The 25,071-nt window shown below is 45.7% G+C and overlaps 1 protein-coding gene across 3 annotated transcripts in view; it reads left to right on the plus strand.

Annotated features, from left to right (window-relative positions):
- Positions 1 to 25,071, plus strand: part of atp2a3 (ATPase sarcoplasmic/endoplasmic reticulum Ca2+ transporting 3) — a 48,163-nt gene that overhangs the window by 10,768 nt on the left and 12,324 nt on the right. For 2 of the 3 annotated variants that reach the window (XM_076020115.1, XM_076020114.1), the window contains exons 2-11: positions 205 to 222; positions 498 to 580; positions 5,704 to 5,808; positions 6,896 to 7,034; positions 14,692 to 14,772; positions 14,986 to 15,071; positions 16,128 to 16,592; positions 22,277 to 22,365; positions 23,386 to 23,488; positions 24,373 to 24,504. In XM_076020115.1, the coding sequence (XP_075876230.1) occupies positions 205 to 222; positions 498 to 580; positions 5,704 to 5,808; positions 6,896 to 7,034; positions 14,692 to 14,772; positions 14,986 to 15,071; positions 16,128 to 16,592; positions 22,277 to 22,365; positions 23,386 to 23,488; positions 24,373 to 24,504 (1,301 nt within the window). Of the gene's footprint in view, positions 1 to 204; positions 223 to 497; positions 581 to 5,703; positions 5,809 to 6,895; positions 7,035 to 9,177; positions 9,295 to 14,691; positions 14,773 to 14,985; positions 15,072 to 16,127; positions 16,593 to 22,276; positions 22,366 to 23,385; positions 23,489 to 24,372; positions 24,505 to 25,071 lie in introns of those variants that run through there. The other variant, XM_076020116.1, reaches the window with a different exon arrangement.

The raw sequence follows: 25,071 nt of genomic DNA on the forward strand, positions 1-25,071 counted from the left end.
TGGTGAAACCTTTTAAGAAGCATGTGAAACAGTTTTATCTGCATCTCTCTTTGTATGTGTTCGTGCATCTCAGTCCGGCTGAGCTAATCAAATGTTCTTTGTCTTTCCCCGCCGACACTCCGACACTCCTCACCCGGACCCTTTCCACTCTCTGGTCCCGCCGCCCTGATTCCTTTACAACCGCCGCGGCCATTGCATCCGCAGAGCTCCCAGCCGAAGAAGGTAAATATTGATTTTTCCACTGTGCTGCAGTCGTCCTGCTTTTACTACCTGATTACGTATCTTGAGCAGGACCTGGAGTTTTATGTATACCTTCGGCTAACTCCTACTTGCTTAACGCACTCTGCAAATGCATCAAGATAATTGACTTTTATGTTGTGCAGAAGTTAAGCGTAGCTCTCAAACTGATGTACAACACAAACATCTTAGAGATCCTTTCTTCTAAATGCCAGCGTGAGATGCGTTCAGTTCCGTGACATGCTTTCTGTCTATTTCAGGGAAGTCCCTGTGGGAGCTGGTGGTGGAGCAGTTTGAAGACCTCTTGGTCAGGATCCTTCTGTTAGCAGCTTGTGTCTCCTTCGTAAGTATGCACCCAAATTTATTTTTCTTCTCAAAGATGGAATGCAAGTCCATCTGGTCAATCCTTTTGGTATACACGGTACATCAATAAAAGAAAAGATATATAAATACGTATATTTTGAAAACTCACAACTATAGATGGGTTCGTAAAAGAGAATAAAGACATACAAACAATGTTTGTATGTCTTTATTCTTCTCCAAGTGGACTGATCACAATGCGTTTTCCTACCAGTTTTTCCTGGTAGCTGCAGCTCGAGGCTTCTTTTAAGTGCTAGGAGAGCGTTAGCTGTGTGTCAATGAAGCAGCACATCTGAAGCCACCCTAAACTATAAAGTGAAGGCGAGTCGTCTGCTGAGAACACTCTTTGTCAACGCCAGACCCAGATCTGATAAAAGTGCCACCACCGCAGCGTCCACATTAATCTCTTTAGCAGCGGCTAAGCTTGCAGGCACTTCCTGTTCGTCTTTTCCACCTTCCTCATCGGGGCTTTAAAGGGCAGTTTGTAGCTTCCTGCTTCCTGTTTGTTTTTTGTCACAACTGAAAGTAGGCAGACTGATAAACGGATACTTGGACTGATTTGAAATGTTTTCTGAGCTCAAGGTTCACTGGATTGAAATCTTAGCGTTGTTGCTGGGATGCCAGGTGATTAGTCTCAGCCACTCCAGAGGTAAAATATCTTTGTTTTTACACTGAATTTTCTCACCAGCTGGCCGATAATGGGACACATTTGCAGCATGAAGATGCTTTAGTCATATTTGACCACATTTAAATTACTGCTGAATCCAATCTGTGTCCTTTTTTCATGCGGCGGCGTCGTCGATGACATGAACTCAGCAAGGCAACGCAACAGACTAAAATGATTATAATAATGAATCATAATTGTGTGCGACACCCACTTGCTCCAGTGCGCCAGACTGTGGTCCTGGTTGCAGTTGCAGGGCGATGAAGGTCAGAGCACTGACTTTTCCCATCTCTTACAGCATGTCCCCAGTGTGAGGGATGAAATGGCTGCAGCTATTTGTGACACTGGTAAAGTTGCTCTAAAAATGAAAAAAGGACAGCGTATCTCCAAAATTCTGTCAGCCTCTCAGAACTTGTGTGGGCTGTAATTCCAGGACTTGAGAGTGTGGGCTCACTTTCCCTCATGTAAATCAGACTCGCCTGTTTTCTTTTACTTATAAATAAAGGCCGTTTACAGTGGAACAAATTCCCCTTTCCACTGCCGCACAGACCTTTATGCCTAGCACAGTCATTGTTGACTGTAATGGGTTTTGGATTAGTTACTATAGTGAAATTTCTTGTGACACTATCCAACAGGTTTAACAGACTCCAGAACAGTTTTTCCCAAAAAAAACACAACCGAGAGTTTGGTGTTAAAGCAACCATTTTCACATCCCAGGGATGGTATATTTTTTTCTGGTTCACATGTCCTCCATATACAAATCCAATTGTAATGCCTGGCCCTCATGCCCCCTGAGGGCCAGGCATTAAGTACCCTTTCCAATTATGTCCAATTTTCTGATAGGTTAGTCTTTAATCTTCAAATTGATAAAGAGGGGATCAGCTCTGGTGACCATGCCAACATTTTACACCGTCTAAATAATAAGACTATTTTTGTTTTTCTTTTAAAGTTCAGTGTAAACTTGTCTGCTGTTGACTTCAAAAACTGCCTTCATTACAACCCGATTCACCTACAAAATATTGCTGTGATCTCCTGAAGCCAGACTGTAGTCCGGTCATTAAAATAGACAGCACACCTTCCCACCAGTGAATTAACTGGTCTCGCTCATTCATTTTGCCAGGTCAACCCCTTTAAAAATGATCCAAACAAAACAAATCCCATGCTAAGACCTATTGGATCAATGCTGGATATGATTTACGTGTGTGTGTGTGTGTGTGTGTGTGTGTGTGTGTGTGTGTGTGTGTGTGTGTGTGTGTGTGTGTGTGTGTGTGTGTGTGTGTGTGTGTGTGTGTGTGTGTGTGTGTGTGTGTGTGTGAGTTTTACTCTTGCTCGGCTGGTTTTGTATGCTGACCTGGGACAGGCTATGTGAAAGTGGACCCTGGCAAACTTTATCCTGGGACTCATTTGACTGCGTTTTGAATTTATTCAAACTGACATGATTCCATTTCTCTGCTTCCTTTGCATGACACATGGTCGAAGCCTGGATTCACCCCAGGCAAGGCAAAGTGTTTCAGTGTCATGTTCCCACTCAGGCTCACTGAGCCTGAGCTTTGCCTCCTTAGTTTTATTCATTCATTTAATCCTTTTCTTTAATAGTTTTGTGTTGGTTGAGATTTTTTCTAGTAAATACTCAGCCAGGCGTTTTCGGGGAGCAGAGCTACAAAGGGCCACGCTGAACACTTGAAAGAAAGAAGGCACTTCCTGCTTTTGACTCAAAGGCGGAGTGAGGGCGGCTTTTTCCTTTTGGGTTTCTTTGTCACTACATGTTGCTGAGCCGAGGTCAAGAGTGTACAGCGAGTGACATGAACAGACGGGAGAGTTGAATTGGATTGTGTCCTTCTGGAGGTTTACTAAACTCTTTTGTGGGTTTTTTGTGTGCGAGGAAATTGAAGATAAATAAAAATTAGTTTGCAGGTTGTCGCAGTGTTTTGGCTGTGTAACGTTAGGAAACCCCCGGGCACACAACGGCTTGTTGCCTTGCGTCTTCACTAAACACTTGTGATGACTTCACTGTCTGAGGATGCGAGGGGAAGTTGAGTTCGGCGATGGCGCTCCCTCTCCGAAACTCAATCTGAGCTGAACCCCGGCGTCAGACGGCCCTGACGCCCGGTGCAGTCCCTCATTTTGCCCGTTTCTTCAGGGTCGGTAGCAAGAGTCCCATGTCCAGGCTTCTCTTTCTCAAGGTGCGCAGATTATGTGAAATCTCCTTTGATCATCCTCGCTGCCGTCCAATCAAGGCTTAGTCGGAGGGGAGCTTTTCCTCCACAAATGATTCGGAATAATGAGGTATCGACCAGGCGCCGGGTGGACGATGCTCAATGCTCCGTGGAGAACGTACTCTTTCATCACTCGCTAAGCCTCAGCGGGTCGTGAAACGGGGATTGGCCATGTCTCTCCCTCCCTCTCTCCCGCTCTGCGGCTTTGTCGTGCGGTAATTGGCAGCGATAACACAGTGGAAACTATTAAGCAATCCTTAAAGGGAACTACCTCTGTATCGAGGATGTGCTGTGACGGGAACTGCGACTGCTGGCTTTGAGGAGGCGTCGCCTTCGTCACAGAAGGCTTTAGTATTCAGCTGCTGCCAAACTCCATCAAGGAAATGTAACATCACACAGACACTGGTCTAATTGGTAGTGTTTTGATAACATGGCACTGCGTTATGGCCTCATTATGGGGATTTAATGGGCTGTCATATTAGTTTGTCATTTATTCATTTAGTTATTGAGTTCTCATTTATGTGTATTTATTAGGTTGTTGCAGGCAACAATGGGAAGGATGTGCTTTGATGTGACATCGGCATTAAAACCTCAGCAAAATCAGCCATCCTGGTTCATAAGACGAGAGTGAAAATATCTGTGAAAGGTGTTTTCTTCATGATGATTTTATATTATGTTTTAGGTTGTAATTGATATTAGAAAAAAACACATCATGCCATGTTGGTCTGTATTCAGTGTGATCAGCTGATACAGTATAGTGAGAGTAAGCACAGTTAGCTTGTTCAAGACAGAGCACAGTGTTGTCAAAATTTGACAAAACCAAGAGAATCTTGGCCAGGATTATCAATACCAGAGTCGAAGGTCTCCATCAATAGTGTAGCATCTACTTATGTGTCTGCAAAATGAAAGACTGCCACTGGAGAGTGGTTAGTAGCAAACTGTAATGGGTTGTGGGATTTTTTTTTGATTAAATAAACAATGGAAATGGCAGACATGAGCTGAATTGCCAGCATCCAATGACATCCGAACAGCAGATTGGTTGTTTGAGAAGGACTTCAGGTGTAAATGAGATGGTCATGGGGAGATCCCAAACCAAACCAAGTCAAGTCAAGGAAGGGATTCTGAACAAATATTAAGTCATTATCTAAATGCTCCGACCTTGAACCATGCAAGTACATTTCTAGAGACAGAAGCTCTCAGTGGACTCAGTCAGGCCGCCTCACCATGTGTTCGACAGTTCTCTGTCAGCATTTGTGGGAACGCACTGTGCCAACAGAGCTGATTTGGCTCAATCCTTGTGTAAATGTTTGTCAGATTTGTGTGTGATTTTCCTGCTGACCAGCAGCTTATGCGTTCTGTTTCTAATCCCGCTACTGGGCTTCACTGGAACCACTGTCAGCCATGTAATAGCATTGATGACAACCTCACAGTGATCTCCCTCACTGCATTTCACCGCCCAGCCCTTGCTTGACACAGAGGCTTCAGGCTGCAGGCCTCCCAACATTAGAAAAAGAAAAAAGTCATTATTTTAGATTCAGTTTTATGCAGGCTGTATAATGATTTTCTAATTCTGTTAACACACCAGATTCTTTGCCGCCTTGCTTATTTATTGCAAACTAAAACAAGCGCCTCAGTGAAATAATAACGCATATTGATGGAACATTTGATTGTGTTTGTTTAAACCGTGTGATTATCCATGTGTTATGCAAAAGGCCCGGCAGGCTGCTCTCGTTTGCTGTGTTCTTTTTTTCTTTTTTTTTTCCCGCTGCAGCCTTCGTCTCTTGTTAATTGTGCGAGAGATGGAGAGAGCAACACGGACCCTCCGGCCGTTTCCTTGTCTCACTGTTTGGCTCGCTGCGGTCGTTAAAGAGCCAGTCTCTGCTCAGATCTCTCCTGATCCACTTTATCACCTGCTCACCCGGTCAGAGGTTTTACTGCCTTCTGTGGACAAGTGAGCCGTGACTAAAGCTGCACTCCGGAAGTGTAGTATCTCTGCAGTCACTGGGATGCGTGCCAGCGAAATCATAAAATAACACCTGAACACAGCTGAGCTGTGAAGATGTCGAATTTCCGTCTATGACGTGCAGAAGAAAACATGTGCAGTGTTTGTGTGGATGGGCGACTCGTGAAACAAAGCCGGACGAGCACTCGCTCATTGTGACTGTTGCAGCTCCACTGTCCAATGTTTGCTGTGTACGAGGCCTTCACATGTCCTTTATCACGCAGGTGTTGGCTCTGTTTGAGGAAGGAGAGGAATCAACCACCGCCTTCGTGGAGCCCGTCGTCATCCTCCTGATCCTTATCGCCAACGCCGTCATTGGCGTCTGGCAGGTGAGTCCCTCTCTCCAGGCAGATCTTCTGCGTGTGATTCACCAAACACGGCCGATTTTCCAGCCTACGGCTGAGTGGGTGTCGATGGCGATGATTAAACCTCTGCAGTTTACAACACGGAGCTCAGCGACGCAGCAAAGAGACGAGCTAGTCGTCGCCGGAAAGTGATACAAAAATAAGCGAACACGAACAAGAATTGGCTGCTAATTGTCGAAAAAGTACATGGATGCAAAAAACACATCAAATACACACACACACACACACACACACACACTTCACAAATCCCTGAGCCTCTGAGTCTCAGTCTGATCCACAACACACTGGTCCAGGCTGGCAGCACAATGAGGCTGTCGACCAGATATAGGAGACTCGAGTCACATGACTTGATTCGAGTCAGACTCGAGTCAAGTTATGCTTGCTTGACTAACGCTGATAAATGTTTCGACTTGACTTTGACTTGGTCTTCCTGATTTGAGACTTGACCTAGACTTGAGACAGAGGACTCAGAAGGACTTGACTTTTTCTTTTTTCTTTTTTTACAAAGAAAGGTAAGCTATGTGAATGCACCTTCTTAGCTAACCGTTACGGCAGTTAGAAAGATAACGTTTGCTAATACTAACATAGCTTAAACTTAACATGGATAGAAAGCTAATAAGTAAGGTATGTCTTCTTAATAAAAAGCGCTATAAAAGTGTCTTTAGCTAGCTTATTGGCTGCTCAAATTGATCAAACGTTAGCTATATTTTTGTATGACTTGACTTGTGACTTTCTTGACCTGAGCAATGACTTAACTTGACTTGCTTGAGCCTCACCAGTGACTTGAGACTTGCTTTTGACGTGCACATGTGTGACTTACTCCCACCTCTGCTGTCGACGCTCTTGGTGGAGCTAATCTATGGATCAAGCCAAAACACAAACAAAGCCTGGAAATCATGTGATTATTTTCTACTGATCTCTATTATTATTACTTTAACGAGGTCTCGATGTTCAGTCAGCGTCTCCGTTGAGTGAGTGCTGTCATAATGTTGGGACAAGGCTGAGCTTGCACGTCCGTGTGACCTTTGACCCCCTCTCCTTGTCACCAAAGGAGCGGAATGCGGAGAACGCCATCGAGGCCCTGAAAGAGTACGAGCCGGAGATGGGGAAGGTGTACCGCATGAACCGCAAGGCTGTGCAGAGGATCAAAGCCAGGGACATCGTCCCGGGAGACATCGTGGAGGTGGCGGGTAAGACGCTGGTGTGTGTGTGTGTGTGTGTGTGTGTGTGTGTGTGTGTGTGTGTCGTCACCACACTGGCTGTGTGTGTCATGCACCCAAACACACTCTCACACAGCCGTTTTGTCAGCCATTCATCAGTCTGGAAACACTATTGGAATATCTCAAACTATGTTACATAACAGTTGTTTCCCTGTGTGTGCAGGTGCCAAAGCTGCTAACCAGTGTGTGTGTGTGTGTGTGTGTGTGTGTGTGTGTGTGTGTGTGTGTGTGTGTGTGTGTGTGTGTGTGTGTGTGTGTGTGTGTGTGTGTGTGTGTGTGTGTGTGTGTGTGTGTGTGTGTGTGTGTGAGGTTCTGTGTAAGTGGCTGCGGTTATCCCTCATATTCAAAGCCCAGTTTAATTTTCCACAGCTTTTCCTCCCTCTTCCCTCTGCTTTCCATGCTCTCAGTCTCGCCACCTGGACACTGCTGGATGTTTGTCAGCTCCTCACTCACGCTCCCTCTATATTACACACACACACACAAACAGTTCCCTCGCTGCCATACTCACCCATGTGCCGGGCAGCGCCGAACTATAAATAGTCTCGTTGTCACTCTGCTTCCAGAACATCTGGAACACACGGCACCTCGGATGGCTCCACCGCCAACATGACCGCTTTTCAGGGCTCATTGCCGCGTTTTGGCTCGACATCGGTGTGTGTGTGTGTGTATGTGTGCTCGCACTTACAGCACTCATTCATAAGCAGAGCACGTACTAGCAGAGCCGGGTCACATGGCTCGTTGGGCGGAGCGTAGCCTCAGCGTTGCAGAAATGAAAAGTCGTTGATGACGGCTGTCAGTCGGGTCCTCCCGGGTTCGCCGCCTCTTCGCGCTTTACTTCCTGGAGAAAACTCTGAGATATGCAGCAGCAAGCCGGGCAAGCCCTCACAGGTCGAAGGCATCAAAACAGCCCTTATCTCCGCCGTGGCAACCGGGGCCACTTCCTGCTCGGCTCCGCCGCCCGCGAGACGCTGGAATCCGCGGCGGGCGTCCGCGGTTTTGCCGACACCTAAGCAGACAGCGCGGAGTGGAGGCAGACAGCACTCACAGTCAACCATCTGCTGTTTGAACAAGGCATTTCATGGAGTTGGCAGGCAAAGGAGCTGCATTGTCTTCTTTCTTTTGCATGTCTCTGAACGAATTGCCTCTGCTTGTGGGTCAACATCTGATTCTGAGGGCTAGCTCTTGTATTTGTTTGCTTATATCCAGCATGAGAGGAGACAGTTTTACATATTGAGGATGCAAAGTGATGCAAGAAGATCCATGGTTTGATTTCCATAGGGTTGTTCTTCTGGGAGTTGATATGTCTCCCCTTGTATTTACAGTTCAAGTTAACTGTTAATTTGCCACTAAGTACTGATTTTTTGTGTGTGTGTGTGTGTGTGTTCCACCACAGCTATTTCATAGCACTGCGAATCCCCATTCGCCAATTGGCCATGTGTGCGCTCCCTTCGTCCCACACTTTGAAGCGTCGTCTGAAGTGGACGTTAAAGTTTGAAAGAAGCCGTCAAAGTGAAGTTTGCAAGGCGAAGATGCGTCCGCAGTGCGAGGAAGCCTTGTTATTCACTCCGCTGCGTCCTTGTGTTCAAAACATTGCTCAGTCTGACACAGTGTTGTTGCTAGGCAGTTTTAAACGGGGGTAAACAGCTGAGATGGTTACACACACACACACACACACACACATACACACACACACACACACACGAGCACTGCTCTCCCTCTGCTAACGAATGTGTGCCAGGGATCTTCACACGCGGCCCCTCCGACTGAAACGTTCTGGGGGTCCGGTGACAAAGAAAACAGGCAAATATTTTCCTTTCCTTTGACGATTTCCCAGGCTTCCCTGCGCTCCAGATTAGACTCTGTGGTCGTTCTGCAGGAACTTTGTGCCAGGGGGGTAAAACAAACTGTGCCGAGGTATCGGAAAAGGACACTCAGGACCACAAGCGCCTTTGAAGGGAGAAAAGAACATAAACGTGTTTACTGGAGTTTCCACGGCGGCCGCCCGCTCCACTCGCTCCCATGTAGGTACGTCGCTCGCCATGCCAGCTGGGGTTACAGCACAGCGGTGATTCGCGCCTCCATTGGAACTTTCCTAAGTGGTTTTTATTTTCAGATTATTATTTTTTTTGAAAGGAGTGACTGCAGCGGTCAGGTTGTCAGGGACTCCTAGAGGGTTTGCTCAGGACCAAATGGATGGAAAGCCGCCGCCGCCGCTGCCGAGCCGTTCCTGGTAACCAGTCATGGTTGCTCCCAGGCGTCTTTGCCAGTGTATTACGCAAGATGTTCAGATTTTGTCAAGGTTCCGGGGTTCACCAAATGGAGTGACGAGTTTTGCTGGCAGATTGGCTGATTTCTTTTGCGCACAGGTCCAGTTTATTTTTATTATTATTATTTTTAATCTCGCCGGTCGTCAGGATCATTTGTGATCCGGGAGGAATATTACAATATCTCTGATATACAGTGTAAAAATAAAAACCCTGCAGATCTAAACCTGGTGCAACTGGGATTCAAATTCCTCTTCACGCATATGGAAAGTGTCTGTGGGAGGCCGAGGCAGGTGGAGGTTTGGCTGGCGGGGGGGGGGGGGGGGGGGGTGCGGGGGGGGGTGCAGGAGTCTGTGGGTAGGCGTCTGAAAAGCCTCTCTGGCCCCGGACCGGTCCTGCTGCAGTCAACCTGAAGCCCCCAGCCGTCTCCCACACAAACACCTCATCCCTCTACCTCCGCCTCTCCCACACTTGTTCTCTCACCACCAGGGGTGTCAAGACTGAGAAATGCAGGCAGATACGTGAAGCGTTACGAGGGCAAGACCGAGCCGTACACCTGCGAAATTATTGTTAGCGTCAAGGTTGTTGTCTCAGTGAAGTGTGCTGCGGCCTGTTTAAAGGTCCCACATCATGGCTCAAGGTCAAGAGCTTCACCAGAATAAACATATCTAATAAAAAAACAGATTAAAAACCCCTTGAAAGTATTGACTGCTCAAAAAAATCAGGTTTTAGCTCCCTGCTAAACCTGATGCTCTGCTTTGTACCACACACATGTTAGAACAGTGACAGTGCCTAATGATATTGTGCATCGTGACGCCCCCCCCTTGGTTTGCCATTAACTGTTTTGAAGCCAAGACATTTGTTTCACAGTCAGTGCCATCTTGAGCAATCGGTGGGTTTTTTGAATCTGGAAGATTCCATATTTGGATGTGTGGGTGGCACCATCATGGGTGAGCATTAATTGGAGCGTGAGTGCAGCGTGAGCCCCAACGCCCGCCCACCTAACGGTAAGCCCACTAAACTGTGGCCATTTTTACTCAAAATTAGACCAAAATGCGCAAAATGTTTTTTTTCCTGGCTGATTTAGAAAGAAAAAAAAGTAACCAACTTGTGCACATGTGATTTTAGTGCTCAGCCAGCCATTTTAGTCTTTCTGCAACCATTCTCCAAAGTCACCTGAAACTTGAAGCTTCGCCCATCTTTATATACAGTCAGTGGGAAGGACACACTCTTGGTGGTGGGTGCTGTCATTCACCTGGAGAAGCAGCAGTCAGTTGTTGCGACATCACAAAGCGAGAGTTTTAGCAAACAACCTTCTGAAAAGTTCTGAGTGAGCAAAAGAAGTAAAATCAGGACTTTGTCATTTCTGGCAAGTGAGAGTCGTATGGTTTAATTTGAAAACACAAGTGAAGTTAACTCTACATTATGGGCCCTTTAAATTCCTTCATTCCTAAAAGGAACATGTATGTGTTTTGGAACTTAAAGGTCCCACTAAATTATTCTTTGCTGCTAGACTCCCGTTATTTTTCTTTAACACAATAAGTTGCACGTTTAGTTTTTCTCCTTAAACACAGGACAAACTAAGTTGAAAGCCTTTTTGATCAGAAACATTTGTTTTGTTTCTTCCTCTCCAGAAGAATGGTTTCCAAATTCATAGGATTACTCTTCACACATGCATGTGTGAATGTGGAAAAGTGCACATTCAGAAATTGATAAATGTTAAGTGGAGAAATTTTCTGTTTTTTCTGCCTGTTTTTTTTTTTTTTTTTTTTTGCCCCAGCGCGGGGCGCTGTATGGTGCGAGGAGTGACACTTGACGTGTGCCGGGGCCCCCTTGTCTCCGCCTCGGGCCTGAGCCAAAGCCAAAGCCAGTCGGTAGTCAAGAAAATCCTCATAAGGGAATGTTTTGCAGTTGTGATAATCAGGCCAGCATTCTTTATATCATAATCTTATCGTAACTTCTCCCCTGCCAGAGTCACCTGCTCTGTCTCCTCAAGAGACTCTGGTGCAGATCCTCAAAGAAGGGCGCGCAGCGGTAAAATGCGGCGTGTTTTGCGGCGTGTTTTGCGGCGAGATTGCGGCTGCAATCTGCGCCACCGATGCGGGTATCCACAAAGGTTCTTGCGCTAATGACACGCAGGCGCAAACACGCCCACAAATGCGGCACCTGAAACGGGTGCAAATGTTGCGGTCTGGCAACCGGTCTGGTGAAACAGCGAAACTCTGCTGGGATAAAGGCGCTCCTGTGCTCCTGGCATTACGATGCCTCCTCCGTCTACCAGACTGCTGCCATGATGGAAAGAAAGTCAAGACGCAAGACGCGTTAGTCACCAACACCTGAGCACCATTTGTATTTTCCACAGCCTATCTAAAATATTGGCATATATACTGTAGTCTATGCCTATCTATATATAAGATTTGGGGAGCCATATATATATTTCAGGCTTTTCAGAGAGGAAAGTTTCACTCAGAAGCCAGAAACACTTTGACAGACAGAAACTGCTCCTGGTTCTGGCTGGCGGTGTCTGCGTCTGTCAAACTGCGTGCGGACACGAGCGCAAACTCTTTCTGGATCTGCCGCTGTTTGAATGAGGCATATTTGCATAGAAGGGGTTGTCCTTTTGCGCGTAATGACTCATTTAAATGCATTCAAATGAGTCTGCCGCAGCCCTGCCGCTGCCTGCACCTCGGCACATTTTGCGCCGATTTTCACGTTTGTGGATCGGAATCACCGTTTTTGCCGCTATTTACACCGATTTTCTGGCGGAAAAGCCGGGTAATGGCTTTGTGGATCTGGCCCTCTGAGTTTTGTGGTTAGGTACACTTCAGATTGAAGCATTTCAAGTTGCGATATTGCGATACTTCAGTCATTTTAATATCTTGATCCCCCAGGTCACAAATTAAGTTGTAATTTCAGTTTTTGCTTTCGATAAATTCCAAACAGCTAAAATCTAAGCTATCCCCCATCTAGCAAATATTATGTTTCATTTTTCTTCTCAGGCAGAAGCCACTGATTGGGATGATTTGAATTGATACTCTTGATCCTTCTGTATCTGGCTGTGCCAAAGATGGGAGTATTGCGCCGCCTTTGCCTCCTTTTCCATGTGATCACCAACTCGGACTGTTAAAATAAAAAGTGACTGTCTTCAGATCGCCTCGCAGCACTATGAAAATTTTTCCAATTCGTTTTTATTGCCGGACTTTGACAAAGAGGAAGCAATAAATGGTTTTGTTGTGGGGCATTCTGCTCATGCAGAGGCCTGGCTGTGAAATACGGCTTTAATATGCAAGATTAGAAATGAAAATCAGAACACTGCCAGAATGTGCTGGATCAATTAAGATCCATTTTGAGGAGTTAATGCAGGCCTCATCTGTATTTTTTTTTTTTTTGCAGCCGAAAGAAGGACATGGTGGAGAGAGAGAGAGAGAGAGAGAGAGAGAGAGAGAGAGAGAGAGAGAGAGAGAGAGAGAGAGAGAGAGAGAGAGAGAGAGAGAGAGAGAGAGAGAGAGAGAGAGAGAGAGAGAGAGAGAGAGAGAGAGAGAGAGAGAGAGAGAGAGAGAGAGAGAGAGAGAGAGAGAGAGAGAGAGAGAGAGATTGGGGGGGGCTAAATGGAAGAGGGGGAGAAATAATCAATGGTTGTTATAGAGCAACGTGTCTCCGTCAATGTCTCACAGACGCATTGCTCCGCTGCAACTCACACACTGAAAACCACTGACAGTATTCTGCTTCAGGATGTATCACGCTGACTTGGACGGTCAATATAGAGCGTTTGCAGATGAGCTTTTCCGAGGGGCTTTATAAATCACACACATTCAGAGTCCTGCCTAATGAGACCCAAACACAGTCCTGATGCTTTTCCAATGCTGGCTCCAGTCGGAGGTCGTTTCTTACCCACACCGTACTGTAGGTGTGGTGACTGCTGTTAGCGATGGTGACACCTCGGGGCAGAATTTTGGCTTTTTAACACCAACTTGTCAGACTGGGACTATATTTAGCACTGCTTTCCAGAAGACACATCCTGTTTTTATATGAGCCCCTCCTCTGTTTACTTTGGCTTGTTTCCCAACCTCAAATAAGTTCAATGGCTCCGAGTTAATCTCTGAGACCATTGTGAAAAGCTCCCATCTGAAATGTTCTTTTTGGCTGGTTTGAGTTTTTAGGAACCGATCCGTGAAAAAGCATGAGCTGAGTTCAAAAAACTCAATGGCGGTGGAACCTCAATGCTTCGGTGTCTATTTCAGTGTTTATCATAACATCAACATCTCCTAATGAGAGGAAGAGCGACGAACATCACCTCAGAGTTTTCTCCACTTGAGGGTTTTGCGCTGCTGCGACTCGTCGAGAGTGGCAGCCCGCTTACTGACGGGAACTCCTGCACAGTCCGTCAACAAATCCAGTTGTCCAGTTCAAATGTGATAGAGTGAGGCAGTGCTGTCAACTTGTCCACAACAACACTGTCCACAACTCTCGTGACACGCTTAGGCCTTTGGGAGACTGTCGGCATTGACACAACTAGATATATATTTATATGTTTTACAATAGATTTTTATACTGCATGTTTTATACAGTGTCAGTGAGAAAGAACCACTGAAGTAGTTTGATAAATGAAAATTATTTTTACCAAAGTAAGATTTTCGGTTTCATTTTTTAAATTTTTTTTCAGTCAATTGTCAGTTTTGTTACACATGCACATAGAAGTCCATGCATGCTGCATTAAAGAACAGTATTTCCCACAAAGCACTGGAGCCATTTTCTGTGGTCAAGATGGATGTGAAACAAATGTGTTGAATAGTTTCCATCGTGTGTCGTCAAGCAACTGCAAGATGTTTACCCTCATTTTATTATTATCTAGTGAAACCGCCGCATACATGGCTTTGCTCTGCGCCAACCTGCTCACAGGACAGACTTGTTTAACACGAGGCGATAACGGGTTTTTGTCGTGCAGCGCGGCAACAGTTCAGGCGACTAAGAATCAAATTACTGTCAAGTTAAAACTAAATTGTTTCAACATGCAGCCATGACATCATGCAAAACTAACACTGATGACTGACAAGACGGTTTGTGCTTCGCGGCTGAACAAACGTTTGAAGCAGCAGAGTTTATTTGTAATATTTCAGCCGCTAGTTGGCACACATATTTTTCTTTTCCTTCCTTTCTTATTCCATAAATAGTTTATTTTATTTCTTTTTAATTCATATTTTTTCTTCTCTATTGCACTCCATGTGGCTGTAATTGTGTGAATTTCCCCAATGTGGAATAAATCAAGGCGTTCTCATTCTAATTTTTTTCAGCTACGGCTAAAAACTGCAGTCTCCAGTCGTGGAGGCACTTTTGTCACTTTCATCTTGTGTTGTTCCTTGTAGTCGGCGACAAGGTGCCGGCCGACATCAGAGTGACCTCCATCAAGTCCACAACGCTGCGAGTGGACCAGTCCATCCTCACAGGTTAGCGCTCGTCTTCTCTCACACCCATCAAGTCTACTCCCCTCGAACCCTTATTGCCACAACTCACAAGTTTTCACCTTGTATGACATCACCTGTGCTGGTATGTTCTCATTGCCTTGAGGGCCAACATGCCACCGTGGCTTTCAAAGCACAGGTTGGTTGATCGTGTCGCCTCGTGTCCTTTTGAACTCGCTGTACATCTCTCTTCTTCAGGGGAGTCGGTGTCGGTCATCAAACACACCGACCCTGTTCCTGATCCCAGAGCCGTCAACCAAGACAAGAAGAACATGCTGTTTTCTGTAAGCACATCCTCCTGCAGCCCTTTCATCATGTTCATCGTCTTTACGCCACCCTTACCCCCAAATTCCACCAGATGCGCGTGCTGTACGAGCTTTCTGTTGCATCCTACGTGTGTGTGCCTCGCTGGCTGCAGCTGCAGCGTTTCTACTGAGGAGCCGCAGTTTCATGAAATTAGTCCGTAAGGCTTCTGCTAATACCAGATACCAAAGCACGGCAAGGCGGTGTGACAAAAAGCACACTGTGTGGCACAGGAGTTGTATGTAGAACTATAAAACATTGTGGCGGTTAATTATATTTGGCTGTAAATAATGCACTTCCTAAGGCAAGTGTGAACATCCTCGAACAACAAACAGATATTTCCTTACACTCTTCACTCACTTTTTTTCCAGTTGATTTCTAGCTCAGCTTTTCCAAACCACTTTGTCTGATATCAGGCGGTCATGCTGTGGATGGGTTTCAATTACCATCAGGCCTCGTTGATCTCACGACTCCAGCTGTCCTACAGAGATGCACTCTGCTCTCCTACGAAACTGCAGACAGAAGTTTAGCCATCTTGGCTTCGACATCTAAAACAGCTGTTTTCTTATGTTAGTCAGTTGCTCCATTGTCCGCTGCATTAAAAATGTTATTAGAATATTCAGATTTATCAAGATCAGATTTTATTCCAATTGTATATCATAGAAAAGACAACTCCAATCAGCAAATTGTCTGTCATTTAATATTAGTAGACAGCAGTCTGCCTTTATTTTTATTTTTTTTCTTGGCAATTGGCAAATTCCAGGCTCGCGCGCCGCTCCCAACTGGAGGGTTTTTCTTGATGTTGAAGATGAATAATCACAATCAGAATCCGAATTCTTTATTGTCATGATACAAGAATAAAACAAAATTGTGGACCATCCCAATCATTGCAAAACAAAGACATTCTGAAAAAAAAAAAAATTAAAAATAGCATAGTAATATTAAGTAATACTCAAACGTTCTTTGATGATTCATGCTTCCGTTGAAAGATGGCAGCGAGCTCCTTCCGTGATTCCCTTGTCCGTCTCTGCGCTCAGGGCACGAACATCGCCTCCGGCCGCGCCATCGGCGTGGTCGTTGCCACCGGCGTGGCCACCGAGATCGGCAAGATCCGCAACCAGATGGCGGCCACCGAGCAGGAGAAGACGCCGCTGCAGCAGAAGCTGGACGAGTTCGGCCAGCAGCTCTCCAAAGTCATCTCCCTGATCTGCGTTGCCGTCTGGGTCATCAACATCGGCCACTTCGGGGACCCCGTCCACGGCGGCTCCTGGGTCAAGGGGGCCATCTACTACTTCAAGATCGCCGTGGCGCTGGCCGTGGCCGCCATCCCCGAGGGCCTGCCGGCCGTCATCACCACCTGCCTGGCCCTGGGCACGCGCCGCATGGCCAAGAAGAACGCCATCGTGCGCAGCCTGCCCTCGGTGGAGACGCTGGGCTGCACCTCCGTCATCTGCTCCGACAAGACGGGGACCCTGACCACCAACCAGATGTCCGTGTGCAGAGTAAGTGAGGAAAGCTTTGGAATGGACCTGATCCGATCCCGATTTGTCTGTTTTCGTGCGATATATTTTTAAGGAGGTGGCACGGTGGTTAGCACTGCCGCCTCACAGCAAGAAGGTTGCGGGTTTGATTTCGGGTCTGGGGCCTTTCTGTGTGGAGTTTGCATGTTCTCCCTTTGTCTGCGTGGGTTCTCTCTGAGTTCTCCAGCTTCCTCCCACACTCCAAAAACATGCATGTGAGGTCAATTGGCAACTCTAAATTGTCCGTAGGTGTGCATGTGAGTGTGAATGGTTGTTCGTCTTTGTTTGTCTCTATGTGGCCCTGCGATGAACTGGCAACTTGTCCAGGGTGTCACCCTGCCTTCGCCCTATGTTATATGGCAACCCTGAGTGCAGGACGAAGCAGGTAATGAAAATAGATGGATGTTGGTTTGTCTGTTTTCATATGATATATATTTAAGAATTGTCCCTCTAGGTAATGTTTACCTTCGCTTGGGCACATCGAGGGGCAGAACAGAAACCGGCCTGGCTGACGCGAGTGCGCAGCCGCCAGACTGCACAATTTTATCAGCGGACGTACTGAAGGTTTTGAAAATGTCACAACAGGCAAGCGCACACAATAGAATAAAGGCCACCCCGTGCACGCCTGTAAAAATGCTCTAAATATACAGTATCAATGGGAAAAAAAAACACTGAGGTCTTATTCCAGGAAATGACTCAACAGTTCTGTCGCCGCAGCCTCACCTTTACCTTTGTGTATTACTGTGTTTTGTGTGGATGTGTTTGTGCGTGCGTGTGTGTGTGTGTTTGTGTCACTTGCCACAGGGGCCTTTACCTCCTGCTCCAATCCAAACAGAATAAATGCCAGTGAGTTTGCTTTTCTTGTCTCACACACACACATAGACACACACAGTTGCCTGAGCTGACGACTGGCTAGCGGAGCTGCTGTGTTTTGACATGCAGGGGCAGTGGGAGCCGCTCAGAGTTGAGAAGTTTGTTCTGGGAAACTGGGAAAGGAAGTCGTAGCATGACCCGAGTCTGACTTATTGACACTGAGGATTTGGAACTCACCTGCAAACATGATTAAAAAAAAAAAAAAGAAAATTCTTTGCCCATTCAGCTCAGTGGACGTTCATTGTTTCCTGTACAAGATGAGGGAGGGGGCAGAGTCATGGAGATAGGAGGAGCTAAAGTGGGTGGGGCTCCGAAGCCTCTTCGTGTTGGTTTCCTCAGTAGCTCTCTAGCTATTTTATGACATGTTCTCAAGTCACTAATATTTACCTCCACTGTGATTAAGCCCTTAACAGTTAAGATATTTTTACACGTTAAAGAACGAAAACAAAATATGTTGTTACAACCGACTTGAGCATAATTTAATGACAATGGTCAAACCTAACGTGCACTGTGGCTGGCACCTGTTACCTGCACGTTACTTGTAAATAACTGCAGAGGTTTGTATTGTAAAGAAGATTTTTTTTGGCAACAAATCCATTGTTTGTTTTTTTTTAACTGGTGTTAATGTTCATCAGCATAGCAAAAAGTTAAAAGCTGCTGTTTTTCCTCAATTAGCACATCCAACCACAACGACACGCAGCTCTCAGGGGGCCTCCATCCCGAACCTGTTTGCTTTTTATCAACCGGAAGGAGGGAAAACGTGTTTCTTTTTACATAATGCAATGAACTGCAACTTTGAACGGTGTCAGAGCTTCTCTCCCTGCTGTGACGGCTGCGGTGAAGAGTGCTGAGCACCAGGGAGTTCCCTCCGAGCTCAGGCCATATGGCAGCAGTAGCCACCACCCTGAAGCCGCCCTGACAGCCGGGAGAACCAGGCGGCTCGGCAAATATTGACCGTGCGCCTCCTCCACCCAAACAATCCACCCGCCGCTCTCCTCAGAGTGATAGGGGAGCTGGCGCAGCCTCCTCCTCCTCCCCCTCCTTCTCCTCCTCCCCCTGCTGCTCCTCCTGTTCCTGCAAACACAGATTGAACTTGCGCCTCGCCCTGGCGTTTCCTGGAGATCGTCCTTTTCTTGGTTGCTTCACTCCTCGTCCACATTGTTTGCTTTGGACTCAGGTCTATTTTTTTATTTATTTATTTTTTTTTTAATGTTTGTCCCACGTCAGCCTATACGCGATTGTTTGCCCAGGTGGAACCAACTCTGTTTACCTTGGACTTTTCCCCAGCCCGTGGCTCTAATTGCACCATGTGTCACCCTGGCCTCTCGGGGTATCCCCTGGTCGGCAGGATTCCCAGGGATTCCCTGACGCCGTGCTTCCTCGCTCGTCCCAGGCCCAGCACTGAGGAAGCAGGCGGAAGAACACACATTTTGCCCCACGACAGCCGAGTCACATGGAACGCATGGGTTCTAGTTTCCTTGGAGACCACAGCGAATCAAGATGATTGAACAACCTTATTTGTTATTCATAGGCTTCATTCCAGTGCACTGCTTGTGCTAAAAAAGTTTATTTAGTTCCTGACTAATTGTTGTTATTAGCGGGAATGAAAATGAATATGATTGAATGTTTTTTTGCTGAGGCTTATAGATTTATTCCATTTTGAAAAGGAATAAATGGTGGTTTCAGAATTTTGAATACTTAGACGTGAAGAGCAAGCTGTGTGTGTGCGCGGGTGTGTGTGCGTTCAAGGAATTCTCAGCAAATATAGTATAGCTTAATTTCCATGAATATAGATAAGATTAGATAGCGGTGGAACCATTTAGCTAAGCCATGTAAAAGACCTTTAGATCAATTATCGTTTCCTAACATTAACATGTGTCTATAGCCTGAATTCCACAAAGGAGAGTTTATCCTTTTTTTCTTTTCCCTCGAGCCACTTCTCAAAGTATGTTCATAATGTAAACAGTTCTTTTGTGACTGATACCTCCCCCAGGTTCGTGACGACGCCTTCAACCAGGTGTTTGTTCTGAGGCTGCCTTGTCTGTCATCTTGCTTGGTCCTTCCAAACACGTCCAAGGAAGCAGCAGTTCGAAGCACAAACAGTTTTTTGCTGGAAACTTTAAATAGCGGGCTAAATGTCCTTTTTTATTTTAATAAATCTTATTGGGAGCAGCGGCCTGTGAAACAAATGTGTTCCCCCATGGTCGCACTGCGTGCGAGTGGTGCTGCTGTTTATTTGGAGCGCGAGGAGAAAAACATTGACGCCGATGATGTCACAAATTACTCGATTGCACACTCTCGGATAACAGGCTGTAATCTCAGCTAGGCTGCAATCATCATTGAGAGTAAATCTTCATGCTAATGACTCACCTTGTCAGGACTCGGCGTTGGCGAGGAGTAATCGCTCCGTTTAAAAGCTCCAGCGGGAGCCTTTAGGCTCATGTGCGAGCAGAGCAACAGTTAACTCTCATCTGGAGGAAACCATTGATTTTTTATTGTCTTATTTTCTTTTTTTGTTCCTTGTTTTAATTGGTGGGCGCTTGGAGAACGCACACACTGGGCGACGGCGGAAAGTGATACAGGTTGAATCAAAATGTCAGGTCCATTAGTTATTCAAGCAGTCTGCTTTGATGGGCTCATGCAGCGAATTAGGTTCGGTCAGGCGTGGGCAAACTACAGGCCCGGGGGCCAAATGCGGTCGTTTAAGCGCTTTAATCCGGCCCGCCGAACTATATTAACAGTGAGTAAGTCATAAAATAGCTGTATTGCAACCATTTTTTCAGTGTTTTAAGAGTCATTTCAATAAAGAGCTAAATACTGTGGGGCTTCAAAGACACACATTTTGTTTGATTGACTTTGCTTTTGTTCATTTTCAATTGGCATTAAAGTTTTCTACATATTGCATGATATAATAAAAATATATAATAAAATATCATGAAAAATCAATAAGGGGTCACCACCCCTGGGCTAAGTAGTCAGGGCGTTAGCTCCGCTGTGAGTGCCCATGCGTGCGCTCCGTGTTATTTTAAGTTATTTGGAAATCGCAACGTTGGAAAGAGAACACAATGTCTTATCTTTCGCTGAATGACTGTGATGGGTTGTTTAGATAGTTGGAGGTGCCGTGGAATGCGAGCGCTGGCAAGTTTTCCGTTGCCGGTAAGGCAGCGTCCTCAGCGTGACCCACTTACTTTTCACCCGGTTCATTATTGTTGTATAATGGTAGATGGTTAGTATTACCGGCACGTCGTCGTTGCTTCCTCCTGGGGAATTTTGAGGAGGAAGATTTGCCAGCGATGCAAAATCCTTGGACAGCTCTGGGGCATGAGATTTTTTCCTAACTTATGCTTTATTTTTCTCATATACTTTTGTGTGCGTGTGTGTGTTAGACTAATGAAGCTTGACATCTAAATGTGAGCACTGAACCTGAAGAACTGGGGAAACTGGTTTTTAAAGGAATACAACAACCAAAAACTTCTCTGGAGTTTTAAATGTTGGAACGACTCTAACAGCTTTTTATTCATTGAGGAGGGCAAACTCATCACCTGCCTGGTTCTTTGTTTTCTGCGTCCTGCTCCTCGCTATTTATACTCAACTCAGCCTTGGCAGTTTATCTGCAGTTTGTTTCCGAAGCCTTCGAGCTTTTGTGTGAAATGGAAGCTGACGGCACCCTAACGTTAAATCAGTTTTGGCACTTTGAAGTGTTTGAACGGTGCGTCTAGTAAACCTGCAGTGTGCTTGTGCTTTGAGATGACAACGAAAGGTGCTACGTTCCACATTTTAGTGGACACATTTTAGGATGCGCAAGCCTCAGAGATGCCTGATAAAACCTACATGACCTGATAAAACCTCATGTTTTTCTTTTAATTCTTTTGGGGCTGTGTTTGCCCCTATGACGTATGCTGGCGAACACAAAAACAAATCACAATCTGATAATAATGATACCAGCGTGAATGGCATCATTAAGTTTCTCTGTGCAGTGAGACATTGGGATTTAAAACATTGTTGCCTAACATCATTTCAAGTGTCAAATCATTGCCCGTGCTCATGCGTTGTTAAAGGCATAACGACCCACATAACCATCAACAAATTTAATGCTGCATTTATGACCAAATGATCGCAATGCGGCGCCTCACGTGCACTGTCAAGCAGCAGTCGATGTTGAAGCCACAGGCTGCGCCACCTCATGCAGTGACGGTCACGATGCTCTGATGACTCCCAGGGCTGTTCAGCACCGTTGTGCTGCAGACGGGTTCTGTTTGAAGTGGAGGGACACGGAGGGCTCTCTGTTATTTTGTGGGCTTATGTCACTGTGATTTCCTTCAACCTTAATAATGGTGAAGGATGTTATTATTATTATTATTATTACTATTACTTCTCCACTCTCTAGCTGATAGAGTTGTTTTTTTTATTATTATTAGATGTAGACATTTAGAAGCTGTGCTTTATTGTTCATTTGGTTTAACCTTGAAATTACTTAAAATGCTAAAATTTTACTACCTACTTATCCTATCAAAATGCATGTGTAGTATCAGACTTGACTTTTCAATCTGCTTCTAGAGAGTTTCCTCGTTGAATGCCAGAAAGTGAATCCCTGCATTTAACTTCTCTTTCATGCACCTGTGCAGTGGGCGTGGTTAGGTAATGCATGTGTGGGCGAGCGGCTCTCAAGCAAAAAAACAAGTAAAGGATTAATTCATTTGTACGGAGCAAATTACCGTGACTACTGACTGCATAGCATCGGCCAATTAACTAAGTCTTTCTGTCGCCTCCGGTTGTGTTTCACCCTCCTCCAGATGTTCGTTGCTGACAAGGTGGAGGATTCGACCTGCAGCCTTCACGAGTTCTCCATCACTGGTTCTACGTATGCCCCTGAAGGACAAATGTGAGTTTTCATTCTAGACATACACATTCACCAATGTGTTCTTGTCCACTTACATATTACCACCACTTGCACGGCAGCTGGATGTCAAGGATTTCAGTCTCCAATTGAGCACTTCTTTAGTCCGCACTAGGATGACATTGGATTAAAGTGCCAACAAAGTCTCTTATTATTAGCTTTGAAAACCGCCGTAAGCTGCCCTTCAAAGCAACGCAAATGTTTTCTATGGGCTCTTCACCAAATGGATTTTGCAGCAAATCCAAGGTTTATTCTGTCTTACTTTGTGTCACATTATTTATTACTTGGATAAACTGAGACTGATTTGCAGAACATGCTATAAATAGTTGTGGTCAGGCTAACTTTGACGCACTCCGAGAACCAAGATTTGTCACATTCTTCCAAATGGCTCCCAACTCAAGCTGTGCCTGTGATATTTCCAAGTCAGTTTGTTCTTAATATGGCGCTTTTCATTCCGTCTTCACCGCCTATAGGAGGCCTTTGTGCAGTAATAAAGGTAGGCGGCCTGTTGCGGAGTGGGGGGAGGAGAGCGAGAGAGTGTGTGAGAGAGTTCCACGCAGCTTGTTGTTTATGCATGTTGCTTATTTTTTGCCGTTTGCTGAGTGCAGCGCTGTGACTCTGCTTGAACCTGTCGATTTCGTAACCATACGGCGAGTGTGGGTTTTCGTGTGGGAGCCTCACTAGCAACCGTTAGCGCAGCCTCTCCCGGGAAAGGATCCACGGTTGTCATGCAATCAGCACAGACTGTCAAGAACAGACGCACACACACGCGCACACACAGACTCCATATAGTCTGTTTGCTACTGTATGCAGAGTTTCTCCAGTGGACTCCAGAACGCCAACAACTGCTTGTCTCCGCCATTCATACATATTGATGAGCTACAATGACTGCAGCGTAGTGAGCCCCCGTGTGTGTGTGTGTGTGTGTGTGTGTGTGTGTGTGTGTGTGTGTGTGTGTGTGTGTGTGTGTGTGTGTGTGTGTGTGTGTGTGTGTTGTTGTTTCAGACTAAAAGGAGACCGAGCCGTTCAGTGTGGCGACTATGACGGACTGATTGAGTTGGCAACAGTTTGCTCGATGTGCAACGACTCTTCACTGGACTACAATGAGGTTGTCAGCACGAACACACTCACACACGCACACACGCACACACACACACACACAGGCCCTCCAACAATTAGATAAGGAATCAAATCATACAATTCTTTCAACTATCAAACAATCTCATGTTTGCAATTGAAAATTGTCACAAACTTCAAGTTTGTTTCCCTGTAAGTGTCCCGAAACATGTAAAACGGTTCTGTTGTGACCCGCTGAGATGTAGGGTTGAAACACACACCGATACTGACACATCAAGATGAGCTAATTTTACTCCAATTCATGAGTTTTTTTCGACTCTTTGTCATCACCATGGTGTCATGGTAACCATCCTGTAGAAACATGTCGGTGATAACGCAGTGCACGGCACTGACTCCTCCTCTTCTTGCTTGATGGCCTCTCCTGCTCTTGAAATGACATGGTGCTTCGTTATCACTGCGCCAATCGAAGGTTCTACATCATGCAACATTACCCTTTCCTAACAGTAGGCCTCTGTTGCGTGTCAGCGAACTCCACAGAAATGAAAATGATCCGTCTTTCACTGCACGTAGCTTGCTTTGCTTCCCAGAGAGTGTGTTAAAACGTGTTTGTCAGGAAATCAACCCTCTGTGATGTCACAAAGGGCACTGATACCTCACCCTGGTTAGTTGCAGCTTGTTGCAAGGGGTTAAATATGCTGCGCTTTGGAGATTTATTTGCGTAGCTGTAAAGTTAAAGATTGAAATGGATATAGTATTGGAATTTTAAGTAATTATTTTAGTTTATTAATAATTTCTACATCCAGAGGTGAACAGCCGATATGTTCTCACATTGTCCAGCACTGGAAATGGCTGAGGGGTGATTTGTCCGTGCTAATCGACACCTTGGTTGTTCTCTCCGTTCACGCTTCTTGTCAGGCGAGAGGAGTTTACGAGAAGGTCGGCGAGGCCACAGAGACGGCTCTCACCACCTTGGTGGAGAAGATGAATGTCTTTAAGACGGACCTGTCGGGACTCAGCAAGGTGGAACGAGCCGGCTGCTGCAACTCGGTAAGTTTCTTGGCGCCTCGGCCATTTGGATCCATTTTGACAGGGAGAGTAAAGAGCCCAGACCGGAACATAGAACTCCTCGTCTTGATATCTATGAAAAAAAGGGTTTCTCTCAGACTGCTGGCCCACCTTTTAATGGACGTCTTTGTTTGTATTTCGGCTGTGCTTTTAAAATGTCTTGCGCACTTGCATGTTTTATCTGCGTCTTGTTAATATGTTTTTGTTTATCCTACTGTTAAATTGTTTGCTTTTACATCCACTTCCCTCCACCTCAGAAGGACACAGTGGCAAATAAAACTTTGTTAATCCAGTCTTGCCCAGTTGAATAAAGCCGGGAGGAAAATAGACAAATACATTTAAGACACCTGGTTCCACTTATTTAAAAAAATGAGAAGCATGAATTTCTGTATGTTGGTGTGATAGATTTCACGACCAGCCGTCGGCCCTTTTTAGGAGAATGAAAACAGGCGCTGCATCGTTCCTTTCTTCCCTGTTCTTTGGTGTTGAATCACGTGTTGACTCAAAAAGGCAAGACTTTATTGAACTAAGAGGATTATGTATTCCTTT

Source organism: Nelusetta ayraudi, unplaced genomic scaffold (genome assembly GCF_046127955.1).
Source record: "Nelusetta ayraudi isolate G7.1 ecotype Tasmania unplaced genomic scaffold, CSIRO-AGI_Nayr_v1 ptg000011l, whole genome shotgun sequence".
Taxonomy (NCBI): Eukaryota; Metazoa; Chordata; class Actinopteri; order Tetraodontiformes; family Monacanthidae; genus Nelusetta; species Nelusetta ayraudi.